The 21,034-nt window shown below is 34.0% G+C and overlaps 1 protein-coding gene across 4 annotated transcripts in view; it reads right to left on the bottom strand.

Moving 5' to 3' along the window:
- LOC119610251 (paired amphipathic helix protein Sin3a) overlaps positions 1-20,176 on the bottom strand; it is a 32,487-nt gene extending 12,311 nt beyond the window's left edge. For 2 of the 4 annotated variants that reach the window (XM_037965384.1, XM_037965387.1), the window contains exons 1-10: positions 19,679-20,176; positions 12,842-14,117; positions 9,175-10,379; positions 7,422-9,112; positions 6,842-7,154; positions 6,634-6,777; positions 6,306-6,540; positions 1,956-2,797; positions 1,346-1,882; positions 997-1,266 (exon numbers count right to left, since the gene is read on the bottom strand). In XM_037965384.1, the coding sequence (XP_037821312.1) occupies positions 997-1,266; positions 1,346-1,882; positions 1,956-2,797; positions 6,306-6,540; positions 6,634-6,777; positions 6,842-7,154; positions 7,422-9,112; positions 9,175-10,379; positions 12,842-13,436 (5,832 nt within the window). In that variant the 5' untranslated portion in view covers positions 13,437-14,117; positions 19,679-20,176. The remainder of the gene's footprint in view (positions 1-996; positions 1,267-1,345; positions 1,883-1,955; positions 2,798-6,305; positions 6,541-6,633; positions 6,778-6,841; positions 7,155-7,421; positions 9,113-9,174; positions 10,380-12,841; positions 14,118-19,678) is intronic. The other 2 variants (XM_037965386.1, XM_037965385.1) reach the window with 2 other exon arrangements.
- Positions 20,177-21,034: the final 858 nt, after the last annotated feature.

The raw sequence follows: 21,034 nt of genomic DNA, 5'->3' as shown, positions 1-21,034 counted from the left end.
GCTAGTCTATAACCTAGACTATGGACTAGTCTATAGCCTTGACTATGGACTAGTCTATACCATAGACTATGGACTAGTCTATAGCCTAGACTATGGACTAGTCTATAGCCTAGACTATGGACTAGTCTATAGCCTAGACTATGGACTAGTCTATAGCCTAGACTATGGACTAGTCTATAGCCTAGACTATGGACTAGTCTATAGCCTAGACTATGGACTAGTCTATAGCCTAGACTATGGACTAGTCTATAGCCTAGACTATGGACTAGTCTATAGCCTAGACTATGGACTAGTCTATAGCCTAGACTATGGACTAGTCTATAGCCTAGACTATGGACTAGTCTATAGCCTAGACTATGGACTAGTCTATACCATAGACTATGGACTAGTCTATAGCCTAGACTATGGACTAGTCTATAGCCTAGACTATGGACTAGTTTATAGCCTAGACTATGAGGTAGTCTATAGACTAGACAATGAAGTAGTCTATAGACTAGACTATGGCCTGGTCTATAGTCTAAACGATGGACTAGTTTATGGACTTGTATGTGACTTTTCTTTGGACTTTGTATTGACTAGTCTGTGAACAGAACGGTCTTTTGACTAGTCTAATGAATGGTCTTTTGACCATAGTCTGTGTACAGTCTATAGATTAGTTTATAGACTGGGGGCTGTGGACAATATATTGTCTATAGACTAATCTATTGGCTAGTCTATTAACCTATTGTCTGCTCTATTGAACAGTCTATTGAGTTATTATTTTATAATTTAAAAATATTATTGTATCATTATTTCAACTTTTAAAGTTTTTTAAATATTTTTTTTTTTCAAGTTTTTTTTTTCCCCAAAACGAATACCAACTTATTTTATCCACATCTGTGTGTATCCAAGTTAAATGTAATAATATAGTAAACTATATAAATATATCTAATATATTTTTTATGTAAAAAATTCTAATCACTTTTAAAAGACTACAACAACATTATTACAACTTACCATTCCATCTTCATCCCAACGTTCAGATTTGATTTCGTTGTTTGTTAAATTATTGCTTGTATCCATATTTGTGGTATTGTTATTATTATTGTTGTTATTGTTATTATTGGGTGAATTAGCATTTGTTGTATTTGCTGAAGAGGCAGGATTAGCTAAACGTTCAACATATTTTGACCAGGTCTTAACTTTATTAACAGGTTTCTCACGTTCGGTAACATCTTCACTGTCCGTATCCAAAAGTTCAATGGTAACGTGGCAATCAATTTTGTACTTTGGAAAGAGGGGGAAAAAAGTGAAAAATTAGTCTCTGGTAATGAGCAATAGATTAAATCTAGTTTTTTTTACTTACAATATAGATTTTAAAGCAATTCTCTTCGTGTAATATTTCCTCTGCTTTATGTTGATATTGCATTTCAGCATTAAATGTTTTATGGGCATTGCGACAAAGACCACCAGCTGCTCCTTTCTTTTGCTCCAAATGAAACAGTTCAACACATTCTAAGGCCGTACGTTCAGTAACACAATTTTGCAATTGTCTGACAGCATTCGAGACCACTTTGTCGAGAGTAAATGATATGTATGCATGTATGCCAAACATTTCACGCATTTGATCTTCGAATGTATTTGAATCCATATTACCGTCTAGCACATTTTTCAACATATCCAAGAAGGTTGGATAATAATCTTCAACACTAACCTCGGATTTGGGTTTCAGTCTTAAAGCTTGAGCAATATTTTCACGACGATTTTGTTTGTATTTTTCTTCTTCGGCGGCTATTAGCTGGGCACGCTCATACATGGTGCGCAAACGTTCGCAAAGTATGGCATGCAGACGAAAGAATAAATACCAATTGTTGTTGGCAAAAAATAGCGTGTAGGCTTCATCCTGTTGGTAGGAAAAGAATGGATTTTTTTAGTTAATTTGTAATATAAATTAAATAAGATTCTGTTATACATACCATGTGTTTGCTAATGGCATGGGGCGGTACTGGTATATCGGAGCAGGGCATTTCTTCGTCTTCTTGTTTGATTTCCGTTTTAATACTCTCATCCGTTACAGCCATGCCCGTGTGACCGGTAGTTGTGGTATTATTGGATGATGCCAAATTGCTGCTGGACAATACACTTGTTGTAGTTGTTGTATTGGCCGCTGTGGTAGTTGTTAAACTACTGTTGTTATTGCCGGCAAATGCTGTTGTCGTTGTAGCTGCTGTTATACCTTCAGATTTTGCATTTGAATCACCTGTTAAGGAGCCGGCCGATGTTGTAGTTTTTCCTTCACTGGCTCCCAGCGTTGAAGATGTTGTAGCATTAGCACTGGCCATAGTTGTCATTGTACCACTAGTAGTGGTTATGGTGGCCACTGCTATAGAGGTGGCTGAAGCTGTTTCAGCATTTTTATTATTGCTAGACTCTAAATGTTTAATATCACTTGCCAAGGAGGTGCTGGTATTGGAGGAGGACGTTGACGTTGACGTAGCGGCTACTGTGTTTGACGTTGTGCCAGCTGTGGCCATGGGATTTGCTGTTGTCGTTAGGGCTTCGCTTGATGTATGATTTATGACGGGAGTTGTGCTTGTTGTTGCTGTTGCATCTTTTGTTTCCATAGCATCGACTTCGGTTTTAATAGCCGTCGTCGTTCCAGCCGCTGTTAAAGTTGTTGTCGTCATTGACGCTGTACCTGCTGCTGTTGATGACATTGTTGTTGCTGCAGTTACATTTGTGCTTTTATATTTATCCTGTTTGCATGATATGGAATCTACATCCATTTTATCATTGTCATCTAATAAAAATGGAAATACTTTATAGTTTTAAATAAAGGTTAAAGAAGAGGCGGTGAGGGAATTGGTAGTACAGCAAAGGCGGGTTTTAAAGGCAATAGTTTTTAAAGGGAAGTGTAAGAGGGAGTTGGGTAGTAGGTGTAGTAGTTGGTTATAGGTAAAACATTACAAAATATGATGTTTTAGAGTTATACATGCATAAATAAAGTTTATATTTATTTGTAAATTCATCATGCAAAACGCGCAGGCAGGCATTTCAAAAAAACAAATCGAAAAAAAAAACAAGAAAAAGAAAGAAAAAAAAAAAACAAATTCTAAATTACTCAAATAACAAATTTAATAAGTATTTTATAAATGACTATTTAATTTTGTTTAACTTTATATAAATATTATTGTAATATACAATATAAAATATGAATAACGGAAGATTACAGGTAATTTACATCTATGTATAGTTTAGTCTATAGTGTAGTCCATAGTCTAGTCAATAGTCTGGTCTAAAGTCTAGTCTATAGTGTAGTCCATAGTCTTGACTATAGTCTTGTCTATAGTGCAATCTAGACTAAAGACAAGTCTATAGTTTAGTATATAGTCTAGTCTATAGTCTAGTCTATAGTCTAGTCTATAGTCTAGTCTATAGTCTAGTCTATAGTCTAGTCTATAGTCTAGTCTATAGTCTAGTCTATAGTCTAGTCTGTAGTCTAGTCTATAGTCTAGTCTATAGTCTAGTCTAGTCTATAGTGTAGTCCATAGTCTAGTCAATAGTCTGGTCTAAAGTCTAGTCTATAGTGTAGTCCACAGTCTTGACTATAGTGTAGTCCATAGTCTTGACTATAGTGTAGTCCATAGTCTTGACTTAGTCTTGTCTATAGTGCAATCTAGACTAAAGACAAGTCTATAGTTAGTCTAGTCTAGTCTAGTCTAGTCTAGTCTATAGTCTAGTCTATAGTCTAGTCTATAGTCTAGTCTATAGTCTAGTCTATAGTCTAGTCTATAGTCTAGTCTATAGTCTAGTCTATAGTCTAGTCTATAGTCTAGTCTATAGTCTAGTCTATAGTCTAGTCTATAGTCTAGTCTGTAGTCTAGTCTATAGTCTAGTCTATAGTCTAGTCTATAGTCTAGTCTATAGTCTAGTCTATAGTCTAGTCTATAGTCTAGTCTATAGTCTAGTCTATAGTCTAGTCTATAGTCTAGTCTATAGTCTAGTATATAGTCTAGTCTATAATCTAGTCTATAGTCTAGTCTATAGTCTAGTCTATAGTCTAGTCTATAGTCTAGTCTATATTCTAGTCTATAGTCTAGTCTATAGTCTGGTCTATAGTCTAGTCTATAGTCTAGTCTATAGTCTAGTCTATAGTCTAGTCTATAGTCTAGTCTATAGTCTAGTCTATAGTCTAGTCTATAGTCTAGTCTATAGTCTGGTCTATAGTCTAGTCTATATTCTAGTCTATAGTCTAGTCTATAGTCTAGTCTATAGTCTAGTCTATAGTCTAGTCTATAGTCTAGTCTATAGTCTAGTCTATAGTCTAGTCTATAGTCTAGTCTATAGTCTATAGTCTAGTATATAGTCTAGTCTATAGTCTAGTCTATAGTCTAGTCTATAGTCTAGTCTATAGTCTAGTCTATAGTCTAGTCTATAGTCCGGTTAGGTCTAGTCTATAGTCTAGTCTATATTCTAGTCTATAGTCTAGTCTATAGTCTAGTCTATAGTCTAGTCTATAGTCTAGTATATAGTCTAGTATATAGTCTAGTCTATAGTCTAGTCTAGAGTCTAGTCTATAAGTCGATTCTATAGTCCTATCTATAGTCTAGGCTGATAGTCTAAGTCATAGTATAGTCTAATATTCTAGTCATATAGTCATGTCTATAGTCCAGTCTATAGTCAGTCTATAGTCTAGTCTATAGTCTAGGTCTATAGTCTAGTCTAAGTCTAGTCTATATCTAGCTTAGTCTAGTCTATAGTCTAGTCTATATCTATTCTATAGTCTAGTCTATAGTCTAGTCTATAGTCTAGTCTATAGTCTAGTCTATAGTCTAGTCTATAGTCTAGTCTATAGTCTAGTCTATAGTCTAGTCTATAGTCTAGTCTATAGTCTAGTCTATAGTCTAGTCTATAGTCTAGTCTATAGTCTAGTCTATAGTCTAGTCTATAGTCTAGTCTATAGTCTAGTCTATAGTCTAGTCTATAGTCTAGTCTATAGTCTAGTCTATAGTCTAGTCTATAGTCTAGTCTATAGTCTAGTCTATAGTCTAGTCTATAGTCTAGTCTATAGTCTAGTCTATAGTCTAGTCTATAGTCTAGTCTATAGTCTAGTCTATAGTCTAGTCTATAGTCTAGTCTATAGTCTAGTCTATAGTCTAGTCTATAGTCTAGTCTATAGTCTAGTCTATAGTCTAGTCTATAGTCCAGTCTATAGTCTAGTCTATAGTCTAGTCTATAGTCTAGTCTATAGTCTAGTCTATAGTCTAGTCTATAGTCTAGTCTATAGTCTAGTCTATAGTCTAGTCTATAGTCTAGTCCATAGTCTAGTCTATAGTCTAGTCTATAGTCTAGTCTATAGTCTAGTCTATAGTCTAGTCTATAGTCTAGTCTATAGTCTAGTCTATAGTCTAGTCTATAGTCTAGTCTATAGTCTAGTCTATAGTCTAGTCTATAGTCTAGTCTATAGTCTAGTCTATAGTCCAGTCTATAGTCTAGTCTATAGTCTAGTCTATAGTCTAGTCTATAGTCTAGTCTATAGTCTAGTCTATAGTCTAGTCTATAGTCTAGTCTATAGTCTAGTCTATAGTCTAGTCTAGTCTATAGTCTAGTCTATAGTCTGGTCTATAGTCTAGTCTATAGTCTAGTCTATAGTCTAGTCTATAGTCTAGTCTATAGTCTAGTCTATAGTCTAGTCTATAGTCTAGTCTATAGTCTAGTCTATAGTCTAGTCTATAGTCTAGTCTATAGTCTAGGCTATAGTCTAGTCTATAGTCTAGGCTATATTAACAGAAGGTGAGAGAGAATTGTTTGACTTTTGTTTTCTTAAGATTGTTTGCTTCTAATTGTTTAAAATTAACACAATTTTCAGTTTTTTGTTTACTTTACTTCTAAATTTCTTAGTAATCAAACATTTATTTATAAAAAAAATCATTTAATTAGTATAAAAATGTTATAAATAAAAAGAAACTAAAACGGTATTCTCGCAATACTCAACACACATGTTCTTAAAACCGCAAAAGAAAGCGTAGAGCAATAGAAGTGAAATAAATAAAAACAAGCTGGCAAAGTTTTTTTTCGTTTTATTGATTTTATTTCATACACAAACATAATTAGTGAAACGTATTAAAAGAAAAGAGAAATAAAATCAATTTCACTTCATCTCTCATTCATTAACGTTTTAATAGAACATATGGTCAGCTACTTTTGTTTAAATACTTTACTCTCAATACGAAATACATACAAATAGTATATAATTACAAAAAAACAAATGGAAAATAACAATAAAATTAAAAAAATAATAAAAATAATTTAAATAACAAACATACCATCTTCACGTTCATCATCACTTAAGGGCTGCCTTGTGGAAAAGAATAAATCAGGCACAAATTGTCTTAAAATATGTTTAATTTTGGTTTTTTCTTGTTTTTGTATGCCAGTTTGTCTTTTAACATGATGTATTAAGAGATTGGCAGCATCATCTAAGATGGTCTTATCTTTATAGGGTAATGTTAAGTGTGGGCCAGTGCTAGGTTCACCATTTTCATCTTCTTGATCGTGACGCTGTAAGGAAAACGGGAAAGTGAAGTGTTAAATAGAGAATTGAAAATAATCTACGTTTTGAAAAGTATTTAAAGAAGTCGTTTACAATATTACCTCATCGTAAAGTGTTTCAATTTCATTGAATAGACTTTTAGAGCGTAATGCTTTCATATCATTGGGTTTAAAGTTGATAGACTGATGATCCAAAGATTTAAGATAATACTTTTCATTCTGTTCACGCCATTGTTTGTTGAAACCCTTTAAAGAAAAAGATAAACAAATTATTATCACGTGTAACAAGTATTTTACTTTTAAAACTCACCTTTTGAGCATTTCTCCATTCTTCTTCTTTGACCTTTAAACGTTTTAAGACTATAGGAACCGCAACGGAGGGATTCTTTTTAAGACCCTGTATAATTTCACCGGCCTTTTCGCCGTATATACGATAAATGGCACGTTGATGTATTGTCTGTGATGTGCCACCCAAATAGTCGTCTAAATGATAGCGTGCCAATTCTTCGGGTGATAAGCGTGACATTTTCTTTTGTACTCCTTCTAGGACACGTATTGTTGCACTATTCGTTTCGATAACCACGTCCAATTCGAAGCGTTCATCTTCAGTTCTGTGAATATTCCTTTCATTTAGAATTTATTGTTTTAATGATTTTTTAAGTTAAAAAAAATTATAAAAGAAAAATGTGTGTTGGTTTGTGGGTTAAGGGTATAAAACTAAAGAAAACGAATGCTTAGGGGGAAAGGTTGGTTGTAAGAGTTAAAAAAAAACTAAAAACTTTTGTTAAATGTAAAAATCTCTAGATTAAAGCAGAGAATTTTTAGTGATAAAATTGTCAGAAAACTTAATAACAAACAAAATAACGAAAGTCTTTAAACGACAAACTAACCTGTAAATGGTTTCCTCAAATTGTGTTTTACGTGATGTTACAAACGTTGAATCCTCACTAGCCCAGGTGGGAAATGAAACCCATTTATCATTTAGTACCTCACGACACAGTGGTGTACGACCAGAACATTTTTTCGGTATTGTCGTTTGCGGCAGGGCACAATACGATGCGCCCAAACGTCTACACGATGACAAATCAATTTCTTGATGATGATCACTGTTTTGTAAACTATTTTGACGATCATTTAGATTGCCTGCATGCGCCGCAGAACCGCTATTACTGTTTGCACCACTCTGTCGTTGGGCTGCTTGCAGGGGTAAACCCTCTAAATGATGACCGGAGTTAATGCCACCACCAGCGCCGCTGCCACTATTGCCGCCAACACCACACGTTGATCCTGACACTTGGGAAATGGGTGGACCGAGAAAATCATTAAACCAACGGAATAAATCTGGAAATTTACTAAGGAACGGTGTAACCAGTGTGAGCAGTTCAGTCTTGGAAACAATTTCTTGTGTGTATAGCGTTAGGCAACGCAAAAAGTTGTCATAAACTTCGGGACTACGCAGTGATTTGCGTACCTTATCGAAGAAGGCAGCATCTTGTATGCTGCACTTGCGTGAGGCTTCTGAGAAGGAAATATCACGACAGATGGGTTTGTGACGTTTTGTCGGTGGTACTCCCAGGCCTCCTACACCACCTATATCATCGACTGCATGCCTGCGTGACCCTGTGTGGGTTATTTGATTGTGATAGGCATTGACTTGGGAAGTGGCATAGTTAAGACTGCTAGTATTTGTAGTGCCGCCCATATGAGGCAAACCACTGGAGGGTATGCCCGAGGGGAGACCACTATAGCTGGGAGATTTCTTTGAAATATGACTGGTCATATTGCCCATATTGGCTGCCATATTTGAGGCGGTTTGATTGTGTGGATGATGATGGTGAGCCATGTATTTTTGTGCGCCTGTTACCACAGAGGCCGCATGATGATTACTGCGATGTGTATCTTTAGTATCGTAAGATCTGCTTAAATTGCCACCAGCACCACCTGCTCCAGCACCTGGCAAATGATGATGTGAACCCACCTGATGATGAACATTGACATGTACTCCACCTGGACCAGTACCACGAAAATCTTTATCATAAATATCACCACCCGTTGGCCCAGCACCCGTGGGTACTCCACTACTACTATCGCGACCGGAGCTTATTATATGATTTTGTTGCGTGTTATTGTAGGTAGACTTTAAGCTGACACTGGTATTTACCGCCGTTAGATTGCCCAAAGCCGCTGCATGAGATGTTGCACTGATTTGCGACAAAGTGGCCCCGCTGCTCAAGTGTAAAGGTGAGCCAGTGGCCGAAGCACCCGCCGGTGACATTGTTATATGGGCACCACCACTTAATGCTGCTGTCGTAGCACGCTTATGATCATTATGAGATTTTGTCATATACTGTTGGGCTTGATGATTAGTGGCATCGGGTAAGAATTGTCCAAATTCCCGTAAAAGATCCTCATCTTGACCGAATAGTTTGGCCACTTGGGTATAGACTTCCTGTTCGGTAAGGGTTTTTCCCTGATTGACTCCCCCCGTTGAACCTTCTTTAATGACTTTTTGCTCTTTCTGATAAGTATGTAAAATTTCGAGGAATTTTTTGTACTTTTCGGGTTGATTTTGGAAACGATTCTGAAAGTGAAAACAGAATATTATTATAATTAATATTAATAGTAAATTATTTCGTAACTTACCTTTATTTTATTAACATAAGTTATGGCATGATTGAATTCTACTGGCTGTTGGGGCGCTGATCCCGGTGCGGCTGCCGATTCTGCCAACATCATGGACTGATGAGCTTGTGAAATATGATGTAAATTGTGATGAGCTTGAGCGCCCGTCTGAGGATTAAGATCATTTATTGCATTAGGTGTTGGTGTGCCACCCACAACCATGCCACCGGCTGTGGAGGCTATATTGGCAGCTGTCGTACTGCGCTCACGATCACGCGAATAGTTTTGTGGCATATTGGGTGGTGGCGCCGCATTAACAGCTGCCACCGTTACTTGAGCCGGTGCTGGCGAAGCACTAGCATGTGGTACATGAGTGGGAGTATGACCACCACTACCGGCTGCACCACTGGGCGATTGTTGTGCGGCTGCTGAGGGCGGCTGCAAAGCATGTATGGTTGTTTGTGACAGTGAAGCACCGCCATGTGTCATTAGATTTACCGCCACCCCTGTGCCAGTAGTCTGTAGTTGATGTACTGTGGCTGTAGTGCCACCACTACTTGTTTTATGACTCAAATTAGTCATGGCCGTACCAGATACTGCATGTATGGTAGTACCACTTCCTGGTGCCGATCCCGGAGGTGAAGGCATTGATACTACTGGTACTGAACAGCCCAATTCATCGGAATGAATTTCGATTTTATAGCCGGGTGGCAAAAACATATTAAAGCCATAGATTAACTCTGTATGACCCTTAAAAAGAGTCGACACTCTTTGTATAACACCCGGCGTATCAATACAATGTGATTTGAATTCTTTCATTATATCCAAAAAGTTGTTATAGATCTGCGGCTGATCCGAGTACTGATACTTAACTTGATCCAAATAACTTAGTGCGTCCTCCACTTTGAGGCGGGGTGGTGCTCCTGGTTGACCGGGTTGTGGTGTTGAGGCTGTTGTTCCGCCGCCTGTTAATTGTGGAGTCTGTGCTGTTGTTGCCTGTTGCTGCTGCTGCTGCTGCTGTACGAGAGGCTGTGAAGATGACGATATACTACTACTTTGTGTACCACTTATTGTACGTTGACGTACAGAGTTGGCGGTTTGTGGCACAGTTGGATTGGTTACTATGGGTACGGAGCCGGCAGTGCCGCCGGTAACATGAATTTGTACACCACCATCGGGTCCTGTCTTGATGGTACCACCAGTGGGTAGGGAAGAGACATTATAGGCTGCAAATGTAAAAAAAATGGAAATGTTAATGATTTGTTTATATAGCAAGTAAATGTTTTCATTTATCAATTTAAAAAAATAATTAGGGAATAAATTTCTTCAAAGCTTTTCTATCTATGGTATCCTATAACATTACTTTATTGAATTTGATATATGAATCGAAGAAATATGTTTTCTTCTTAAATAACTAATTCTAGTTCTGCAGAGACTCTCTGCCAGAGAGTACTACTTTTAAAACTTGAATATCTTTCCTTATTTCAGGAAGTTGCTTTTTGAAACACCGTTGAGTTTCGAAAGCACCTCTGCTGTGTTCTATAGGAATCAGTTCAATGATCTTCTACATGATTAAAATAATCATATTCTTTTGCTAATCATATTTTATTACCCGCTCTTTTCATCAACTTTGCTTTCATTTTGGATTAGTATTTGTGAGTTACTTTTCAATCGAATTAGTGAAAGGTTCTAGAGTCATTTTCTAATCCTATTCCGTTTTATGAATATCAATCAATCATGGAACTATTGATGTATTATTACTCGCGTTTGGATCAACTTCGTCTAATTTTTGATAAGTATTCTTTAGAACCCAGAACCAGAGATACAAGCCGAGACGGCTCAAATCGGCGGCGGCTGGCCGCCGGTAATATTTTGCAAGCCGCGCCGCCGCCGACTTCTTTCGGCTCAAAAGCTAAGCCGGCTTAAACGTAGTCGCTGATAAAGATTAGAATCACACATGTATTTCAGAACATAATTTCACCAAATTGAACGGAGTTGCCACTATTTTAAATTCTTATGGCAAATTGAAAAGAGTTGCCACACAATATTGTGCTAATATTAAAATAGTGAAAACTACTATAAATGTCCATTTTCTGCAGAAAAAAACTTATATAGAGACAGGTTTATATGTAACAGACTATTATACAAAGATTTTTCAATATAATAAACCTTATAAGGTCAATTTCTAAAGAAAAAGTTAAATTGAGCCTACAATTTAGCCGCTGCCGATATTTTCTGTAATAAGCCGCCGCCGCCGACCCAAAATGGTTGCGCCGCCGCCGCCGATCATTTCCCATCGGCTTGTATCTCTGCCCAGAACACGTCCTTTGGAACATTTATGTAATGCTGAAGAAATTCGAAAGGAGTTCTTTGCGAACTAGTTCTTTTGCATTACACTATGACTTGGAACTATTGATGTCGTTCTTTGTTGCTAACGTTATTTTAAAGAGTTTATTATAAAAAAAATGCACATGGAATCGAACTATTGATGTCGCTTTTGCGTCCAGAACGCGTTTTTTGGAATACTGTTATGTTAAAGTAATTCTGAAGAGGTTTCTACGAATCAGTCCTTTTGCATTATATTATTTATAAACTAGTTCTTGTTTTCTAAAGCTTTAAAGTTTACAATTAGTTCTACAACGAATTCAAACAGTACCGCATCAAATTCATAAATACCAATCAATCTTAGAACTATTGATGTCGCCTATGCTTCCGAAGTGCATTCTGTTGTCGTGCAAAAGTAATTTTAAATGATTTTCTGCCAGTTAGTTCTTTGGCATTACACTAGTCTTCAACTAGTTGACGTTTTCTAAAACTTACAATTAAAGAATTGTTTCTAGAAAGAATACAAACAGAACCCTTTCAAATTTATGAATGAATATCAATCTTGGAACTATTGATGTCGCCTTCACATCCAGAACGTGTTCTTTGTAAGACTATTGAGAAGCTTAAGTAATTCTGACGATTTTTCTATAAACCAATCCCTTTACATTACACTAGTTCTTGTTCTCTAAAGCTTTTAAGTTAAGAAATTGTTATAGAATCAAACAGAAAAACTTCATATGCTTGAATAGCAATAAATTTTGGAACTATTTTAACGTCCAGAACGCGTTCTTTTGAACACTGTTGTGTTGCTAAAGTAATTCTGTAGAGTTTTCTATGAGTCATTCCCTAGTCATAAACTAGTTCTTGTTCTCTTAAACTTTCAAGTTTAGCATTACTTCTACAAGGAATTCAAACAGAACCAATCGAAAATCAAGAATAGTTATCCACCCTGAAACTGTTGAAGTCGCCTTTATTTTCAGAACGCCTTTATTAGAACTCTATTGTGACACAAAAGTAATTCCGAAAAGTTTTCTGCTAACAAATTACTTTGCATTAGACTGGTCACAAACTAGTTCATGTTCTCTAAAGCTTTCAAGTTTACGATTTGTTCTAGAACAAATGCAAACAGGAGTACTTCAAATTCTTGAATAGCAATCAATCTTGGAACTATTCTAAAGGATTTTCTATGATCCAGTTCTTTGTCTTACACTACACAGAAATTACTTCTAAAATAACTTAATAGAATCGGTTTGAAAAGTACAGATGTCCAAGTAAGGAAAAGAATAACTTCTATAATTTTAATACTAATAATTTAATAAATACTTTAAATCATAAAAAAAATGAAGATAAAAAATTTACTTACAGGTTGAATACTGTACAGTTTGAGGTTGGACAACAGTATTAGCATTTCCCGAACCAGGACCACCAACACCTGATGTCACCACTGTGTTACCACCACTTAATTGTGTTATGCGACCACCACCGCCGCCGCTGCCGGTACCTACTACACCCCCGCCACCGACCCCACCACTGACAGTATTGCTGCCATCATTATTACCGCCAGCACTGCTGTCAGCTACAACACCACCAGACTTAAGATTAGTTGCCGTAACGGGTGTTGTCGAGGGTAAATAGGCTATAGTTTGAGCGCCACCATGTTGTGGTGTCAATATACGATGGTGGGCAATGGAACCTGCCGTTGCTATATTGCTAGCTCCCAATCCAACATTTATGGCAGTATTACCACCACCACCACCAGCTGTTGTATGTGGACCGGGTACAACAGTGCCGATATTTAAAGCGCCTGTGGTGACATTTGCTGTACCCGCTACAACACCAGCTGTGGTGGGAATAACACCACCGCCACCTCCTCCTCCTCCTCCGCCGCCACTACCACCCACACCGCCAGGACCTGGGCGTGCACCATATTGTACTTCTTCGCGAGTACGTTTCATCATTTTTAATGGTTTCACTTTTAATATCTTGCTTTTAAACTTTTGCGTAAGCGAGAGAGTGAGAGAAAGTTGCAAAAAGTGTGAACTTGTTTGGTTTTTCTAACTTTTTTTTTTTAATTAAGCGGTCTTTTTTTTTTTATTTAGTTTATCTTTTCAAATTCTATTTATTTTGTATGTAACTTGTTATAAATATTGAATAACACTTTTATTAGTGTTTATTTATTTTGTATGTGGAAAACTTTATTACTATTTTTATTTTGTTTTTATTATTATAAATATTATTATCTTTAATAAATATAGGGGAGATTTTTGTCTAACGCTTATAACGTTTTTCTATATTTGTAACTACTAATTGTTTTAGTAAGATTTGATGTTGTTGCAATTGCAATTGTTGGTATTTTTTGAATTTTTGTATATTATAATTACGTCGTTTATTCATTGGATTATTTTGCATTTTACACTTGTTTTACTTTAAATTAATGTGTGTATTTTGTGTATACAAATTATTATATTTTGTATACTCTTTTTTTTTTGTAATCCTTTAGCTATGATAAACAATTGTTCGATTTGAACAAGAGTTTATTTAGTGTTGTTGTTGACGTTGTAGTATTTAATTGGGAGTGTTAAGGTCTGTGTAATTTGGAGTGACCTGCTACTTATTGGCGATTATTAATTCTTCAAAATCTAAAATGAGAAAAAGAAAGAAAATATTATTAGTTTTATGAAAGAAAATAATTGTAAATAACAAAATTTGAAATCGCTAAAGATTTGTAAAAATCTAATAATCATATTATAAATACATATAGGATCTATTGAAACTAAAAGCGACGATGATCCTTCATGCAAGTATGTTTCAAATATTTTGCTATATAGGACAATTTCCAACGATCTGCTATCTGTGGGAGCTTACAATTAAGCTTAAATTCGATCTATATGTAAAGCTTTTAAGTTTAGAATTAGTTTTAGAACAGAACACCTTCATATTCATAAATATCACTTAATCTTGAAACATCTATTTGTTGTTGCTTTTATATCCCGGAAAGCCTTCTTTGGAACGCTCTTGTGATGTTAAAGTAATTCTGATTTGATATCTGTGAATCGATTCTTTTGTATTAGAATAAAACAAACGCATACAGAATCACTTTAAAATTTTTAATAGCAATCAATTTTAGGACGTTAACAAAGTCCATAACACCTTTTTTTGAACACTTTTATGATGTTAAAGTAATTCTGAAGAGTTTTCTATGAAGCAATACTTTTACATTATTGGAACTCGGTTAAATTTCGAATCATATTTAAGCTGTCAACAGAACCGATTTATGAATATCAATCAATCTTGGAACAATCAATGTGTTATTACTTGTTTTTTTGATTAACTTTATCTCATTCTTGATTAGTATTTGTGAGTCTCATTAGTATTTGGAGTCATTTTCGAAACATATTGAAGTCGTTGTTGTTGTAGCAGCAGCGACACGTGTAAAGTCGGTGTAGCTGAGTTGACAATCCCTTGTCGCAAGTCATTCCGAAGCGATTGCAGTGGAATTGTAAGTAAGTCGTAAACAGAATCGCTTCAAATTCTTGAATAGCAATAAATCTTGGGACTATTAATGTTCCTTCACATACTGAACGCCATCTTTGAAACACTATAACACTTTCAAACTTTTTGTTGCAATTTCAAAGATATTTCATAGAAATTTTGCTAATATTTCTCTGAATTCAAAATAGAATTTATTCCTTCTAAGTTCTGCTACAATACAATAGTCTATTGGTCAAAATTCCCGGGTTACTAGCCGAAATATTAGCCCTTCACTTTAATTGTAAAAAACTTGGCAGAATCACTTTCAATATAAATATGTATGTCTGTCCATCCGTTCGTTTGTTGTCACAAACTTCAGGTGGCATTCAGTTCCCATTCCCATCGATCATGAAACTTGGCAGATTATAACATTCTTATTAAATTTAATTGTTTACTGATAAACAAATTCTTTATTTATTAGAAAATATTGACAAAAATTGAGTTTTTCCTCAACAAAATCACTTTTCAATGGAAACTTTACTTATTAACTCTTTTTTTGCACAAGCAACACATTTTTATTAAAATTTTATTGCTAATTTTTTATTTTAAATATTCTGCAAAACTTTTAAATAATTTCCTATATTAAAAAGTGAACACAAATTGTACAACAAATATTAATTAAACACCCCCTTTTATAAACGTTTGCAAAAAATTATACAAATTTCTCAAGAAACTCTCAAAGAAAAAACACTACTGTGATAAAAAAAAAACACAAAAACAACAAGCCTATGAGAAAGAGTAAATAAGCGCCAAAATAAAAAACAAAAATAAAGCAAGAGTTCAAAAAAAGGGATATTTTCCAGATTTAACTCTTTAGGGGAAAAATATAACAACAAAATAATTGCACTTTACATAAGTACATACATTTGTATATATATATTTGTAATAAAGCGAGGCAAAAAAAAGGGAGTAAAAGAGAAAAGTTTGAGGTCGTGAAAAAATAAGAGAGTGAACATATAAGTTTGTGTGTTTGTTATTTTTGCTTATATGGATTTACAACAAATCATAAATGTAAGTGGGGTGATTATCTGTATCTGTTATAGGAGAAGAAATAAACAGGAGGAAAAGGTAGGGAGTTTACAAAGTAAATGTGGATGCATTAAATGGCAGAAGGTGTGTGAAATCAAGTATTTTTTTGTTGTTGTTGTTGTTTTAATTGCAAATCTGTGTATATATTTTTTAATAAACACAGAGCTGTTGTATTTTTATTTAAATGTGTATAAATATAATTTTGTGTAAGAAAACAATACTATTGTTGTTGTTGAAATTAAACGGAGAAAGAGGTAAGTTAAATATACGAATGAATGAAAAAAAGAAGAAAAAAAAAACGAATCTTATATACACCCCTTTAAGAAGTTAATAAGAAAATATAAAAAAGAAAAAAATAATACTAATACTAATACATAAACAAACATAAAAAAAGCGCGCAAAGTATGACTAAATCTTGTCTATACATGTTGTTTTTGTTTTTAATATGTACACATTTTTGTTGTGCCTGGCTTTATTAGCTAGCAGCTAGCTCCGTATGACTGGTTTTATTTTTTACTGCTCGTGTATTTCACCAAATTACCCAAGAAGTATTAACGAAGTGGGGGAGAAAAAGAAATTCCATTTTTTTAATTTTCAAATTTTGCAAATTTGCTAAAAATAATTTGAAAACCGCCAAATTAATATAAACACCAGTTTTTGTTTTTATATATTTTTTTTTAAATTATAATCTTTTGTCATTGATTAAAATTTCCATCATCACGTATGGAAAACACACATTCGTCTATATATTTTTCTTTCTCTTCTATACAAAAAAAATTCTCATTACACTCACTCCCATACACCTAGTATGTGTGCATGTTTGTATGCCTAATGTAAGAAGAAAGAAATCTTGTTAGTTGTTGTCTTTATTTTTTTTTCTTTAATCATGTACACCACTTTTTTTATTATTCTTCTTATTTAATTTTGTTATTGTTATTTTTGCTTCTCAGAAGTTTTTTTGTTTTTGTAAACTGTACCAGTGATAAGGTATGGATAGAGATGGATGGTTGGTCGTACACCAACAATGACGATGTATGTACGTACGATACCAATGAACAATCAGGCAGGAATAATTTTACGTACATTTTTAAAGAAGTTTTGTTGTTGTTGTTGTTTTTGATTTTTCATTTATTTTTTTTCCACCGAGGAGAGACCACCACATACCATACAAAAACAAAAATGCCTACATACAAAAATCACTTCGAGAGAGCGTTTATTAAAGGTGAAGAGAATTGAATACAAACAAATGTAAACAGAAGAGAGAGAGTATATTGCGCAAAAAACAGGGTATTATCAATTAAATTTTAATTAATAATATAAGGTATAGAAAGGAATTTTATTTGGAATGTTATAAATCCCCATTAATGATCAACATTTTATTAATAAACTTATCTACAAATTTCTTTTAGTGTATTAAAATGTTGACAAGTTTAGCAAGTATGTACCTATAATAATAATATATAGTCGGTCATGGTATGGGGCTACATAGGTCCTATAATGGTTCATTGCTCAATTAACATCTTGAAGATCTTTATGTGCGTTCGAGTGATATCAGTTAAAGGAAGTATTGATAATTTTTGCTATTCCCAGGAACATTTGAACTTTCCAATACCTAGGGCAGCTCTTGATACAAATGTTTTGTCATCTCTATTTCCCGAATGGGGCACAAAAGGGTCTTAGGTATAATTAGTTGTTAACTTCGTTCTGTACACTTACTACCAGAGCAACTATACAAGGATATTGATATTGATTGCATTTAATTATTTTTACAGCTTCTCCGTAAATTGTTGATTCTTTCTCTAAGTTAATTACTAATTTAGGAAATCTTCTATAAAGGACGTTAATCAATTCCAGTGTCATCGACATATAAAGCGACTATCAGTATTTCCGTATATTTGAAGATAAGTATAGCCAATATATATATTTGTTTTACTTTGGCGACGATTTAGTAAAATGGGTTTATAACCGAAGGAAGAATCTTATCTTTAATAGAAATTTAATAATTAAAAGTAACTGTTTTTGGTGTTGCTGGGGATGAAACCCAGACCACAATGCTTAGTAAAACGCTGAAAAGACTTCAGCTACATATGTGTTCATTTTCTGATCATAACACATTCGTCGGGAGAAAATGGTACCCTATCAGCGACTCTTCTAAGAGTCTTTTATTAGCCACATTTCTGATCAGTTCTATTTTTTTTTATCTATTTTGAGTAATTTTCGAGTCGAAATACTGGTCTTTTTGAGTCATTTTTTAATTATATTTTAGCAATTTGAGTCATTTTTAGGCTTCTTATAAACAAATACAATAATGTCATGATGACAATAATGTCATCTTATTTCAAAGATCAGGATGATCAATTTATGATTGCTAAACATTTTGTTATTGTTTTTCAAATAATCAGTTTTTAAGAGTTTTCAGAATTCGTATATCGGAATAATTTCCGAATCATTTTTTAAGGGCGTAACTTGAACTTGAGGCCGAGGGTGATGCTTCGTGGGACGCGGAATCTTTTTTCAAATGACCCTCTTGCATAAATGTTCGACACAGAGAGGAAACCGGTTTGGTGATAGATTGAATCTGGACTGCCTTGCCGGTACCTGAGGCAGGAGTTTCTAAGGACTTGGGAGGTACCTGGTTTCAAAGGACCACGATGTGTTAAGATCGTTTTCCGATCGGTTTAGTTTTTAGCGCACAAGTAGCTCGAAGTTTCAGTGCGTTTGATAAGTTACAGCCTACTGCCAGACATACATCGGACTGCCCGCTCCACAGGAGAATTTACGACCGACGGTCACCAAGGCCAAACAGAAGCCGCTAAGGGCCAAAGCACTCTACATTAGCAGCTCTAACTAAGAGAAAAAGATGCTAACTAACAGGGGAGAAGTTCTTAGTTCGTGCCCAGTTTAGACCTCGTGGACATGGGTGGCCCTACCGGTATAGACAGACAAGTCAGTTCTAAACCTCTAAGCTCTTAAGCCTTCCTTGAATTTGTCTAAATACTGGTTCATATGTCGAACAACAGATAGCAATAATTCTCGATAGTAAACATCCAAAAATGTTGCAAATAATTTGTTTAACAAATGAGAAACATTAAACATTAAGGTTTGCCTTTTAAATAACTGCAATAATAAACAAAACTTAAAAGATGGCAACACTATACATAACTGAGTTTTTAATATTATCTCTCTCCCTCTCTCTGTTGCTCTTTCTCACAAAGTCAATATGTTTTTATATACTTCCACTCAAATTAGTATGTAAACTTGTATACTCTGTATGTATATAAAAATATGTGTGTGTTTATTATATTTATTATTTTTTTTTTACGGTGAAGGGGGGGCAAAAGTAAAAGACGACAATGAACAACGACTACTTCACAAAACGACGTATATTAACCAATTGAATGAAAAATAAAATAAAAAAAAAATGACCTAACCTAAAAATATGTATTTTTATACAAAAAATAGATATTTTTCTAAAACAAAAAATGCTATGTTTTTATTGCACAATTATGGTAATTTTCGTTGAATTTATTAAAATAAAATCCTCTTAAAAATTAAAACTTGTATTAAATTAATAATAAAATAAAAAAAAAACGCTATGGGATTTAAAACTTTTAGAAAATTATGGGGTTTTTTTACTTACATCAGCAGCAAACTATGTAAATGAATTAATTTAAAGTATAACACCAATTATTTAACTAATAATTAATTTTGGTGACTGTTTATATGACAGTCGTTAGCAGCACTATCAATATTTTCTGAACTTTTTTTCAATATACAACGCAAAAGAATAACAATTTTTTTTTGCACTTTTAAATTTTCAAATTCAAGTAATAGATTTGTTTAAAAAGCTGATTATTTCTTTTAAATATAAAACGTTGAATGATATTTAAATGATACATTACTTTTTCATAACATTTGAACATAAATTTTAATAAATTTCTTAAATTGTTATTGAAATTTTTAACTTTACAAGATTTTCTTTTCTTGTAACAAAATTTTTCTTTTATCTATGGCTGGCTGGTGGTTAATTTTATTTGTAAAATTTTCTGATTTTAATTATAATTATTTTCACAATTTTTTATTCATTTTTTTGGCGAGAAAACTTTTGTATACATCTGACTACAACCGCTAATAATTTCGATTAAAAAAAACGACGACTTCCACGGCACTGACGACAAATGCAAAACCTTTTAAAAAATTCAACTAACGAATACACACGAAGTACTATGAAAAAAAAAATAATAAAAACGAACAAAATACAGATGATGACTTTCGGCAAGCAACTTAAATACAGCAACAAAACTGAACAATTTTTATATACAATAACAACACACAACCATACATAATATTACACATATAGAAGAAAAAAAAACACACAAACACACACACTATTATAAATATAAGCAGCAAAGCAACAATAAAACAAATATACGTATTTACGTTTGTTTGTATATATAACACACGAAAAAAAAACGACAACAACAATTTTATCTAGAGGAAAATTTTATAGAGAAGAGAGTTGAGTTTGTTACAAGAGCACAAGGAAAATTATAGACACTGCTGCCAATTTGACGTTTTTAACGTCATCTCTTACGTTCTTTGTGGCAATTGTTTGAAGATGCAATTTAGTGGTAAGTGGGAAATTTGGAGATTTTTAACAAACATTTGGAGATTTATATCGTTTTCCCAAACCTATAGTCTAGCCTATTATCTAGTATATAGTCCAAAATATAGTCTAGTCTATAGTGTAGTCTATAGTATAGTCTAGTATAGTCTATAGTATAGTCTATAGTCTAGTCTATAGTCTAGTCTATAGTCTAGTCTATAGTCTAGTCTATAGTCTAGTCTATAGTCTAGTCTATAGTCTAGTCTATAGTCTAGTCTATAGTCTATTCTATAGTCTAGTCTATAGTATAGTCTATAGTATAGTCTATAGTCTAGTCTATAGTCTAGTCTATAGTCTAGTCTATAGTGTAGTCTATAGTCTTGTATATAG

The sequence above is a fragment of the Lucilia sericata genome, unplaced genomic scaffold (assembly GCF_015586225.1).
Source record: "Lucilia sericata isolate MDLA Ls3-8-SP2 unplaced genomic scaffold, ASM1558622v1 Contig001144F_arrow, whole genome shotgun sequence".
NCBI classification, from domain to species: Eukaryota; Metazoa; Arthropoda; class Insecta; order Diptera; family Calliphoridae; genus Lucilia; species Lucilia sericata.
The sequence above is the reverse complement of the archived record's forward strand: the minus strand, read 5'-3'. Positions and strand labels throughout refer to the sequence as shown.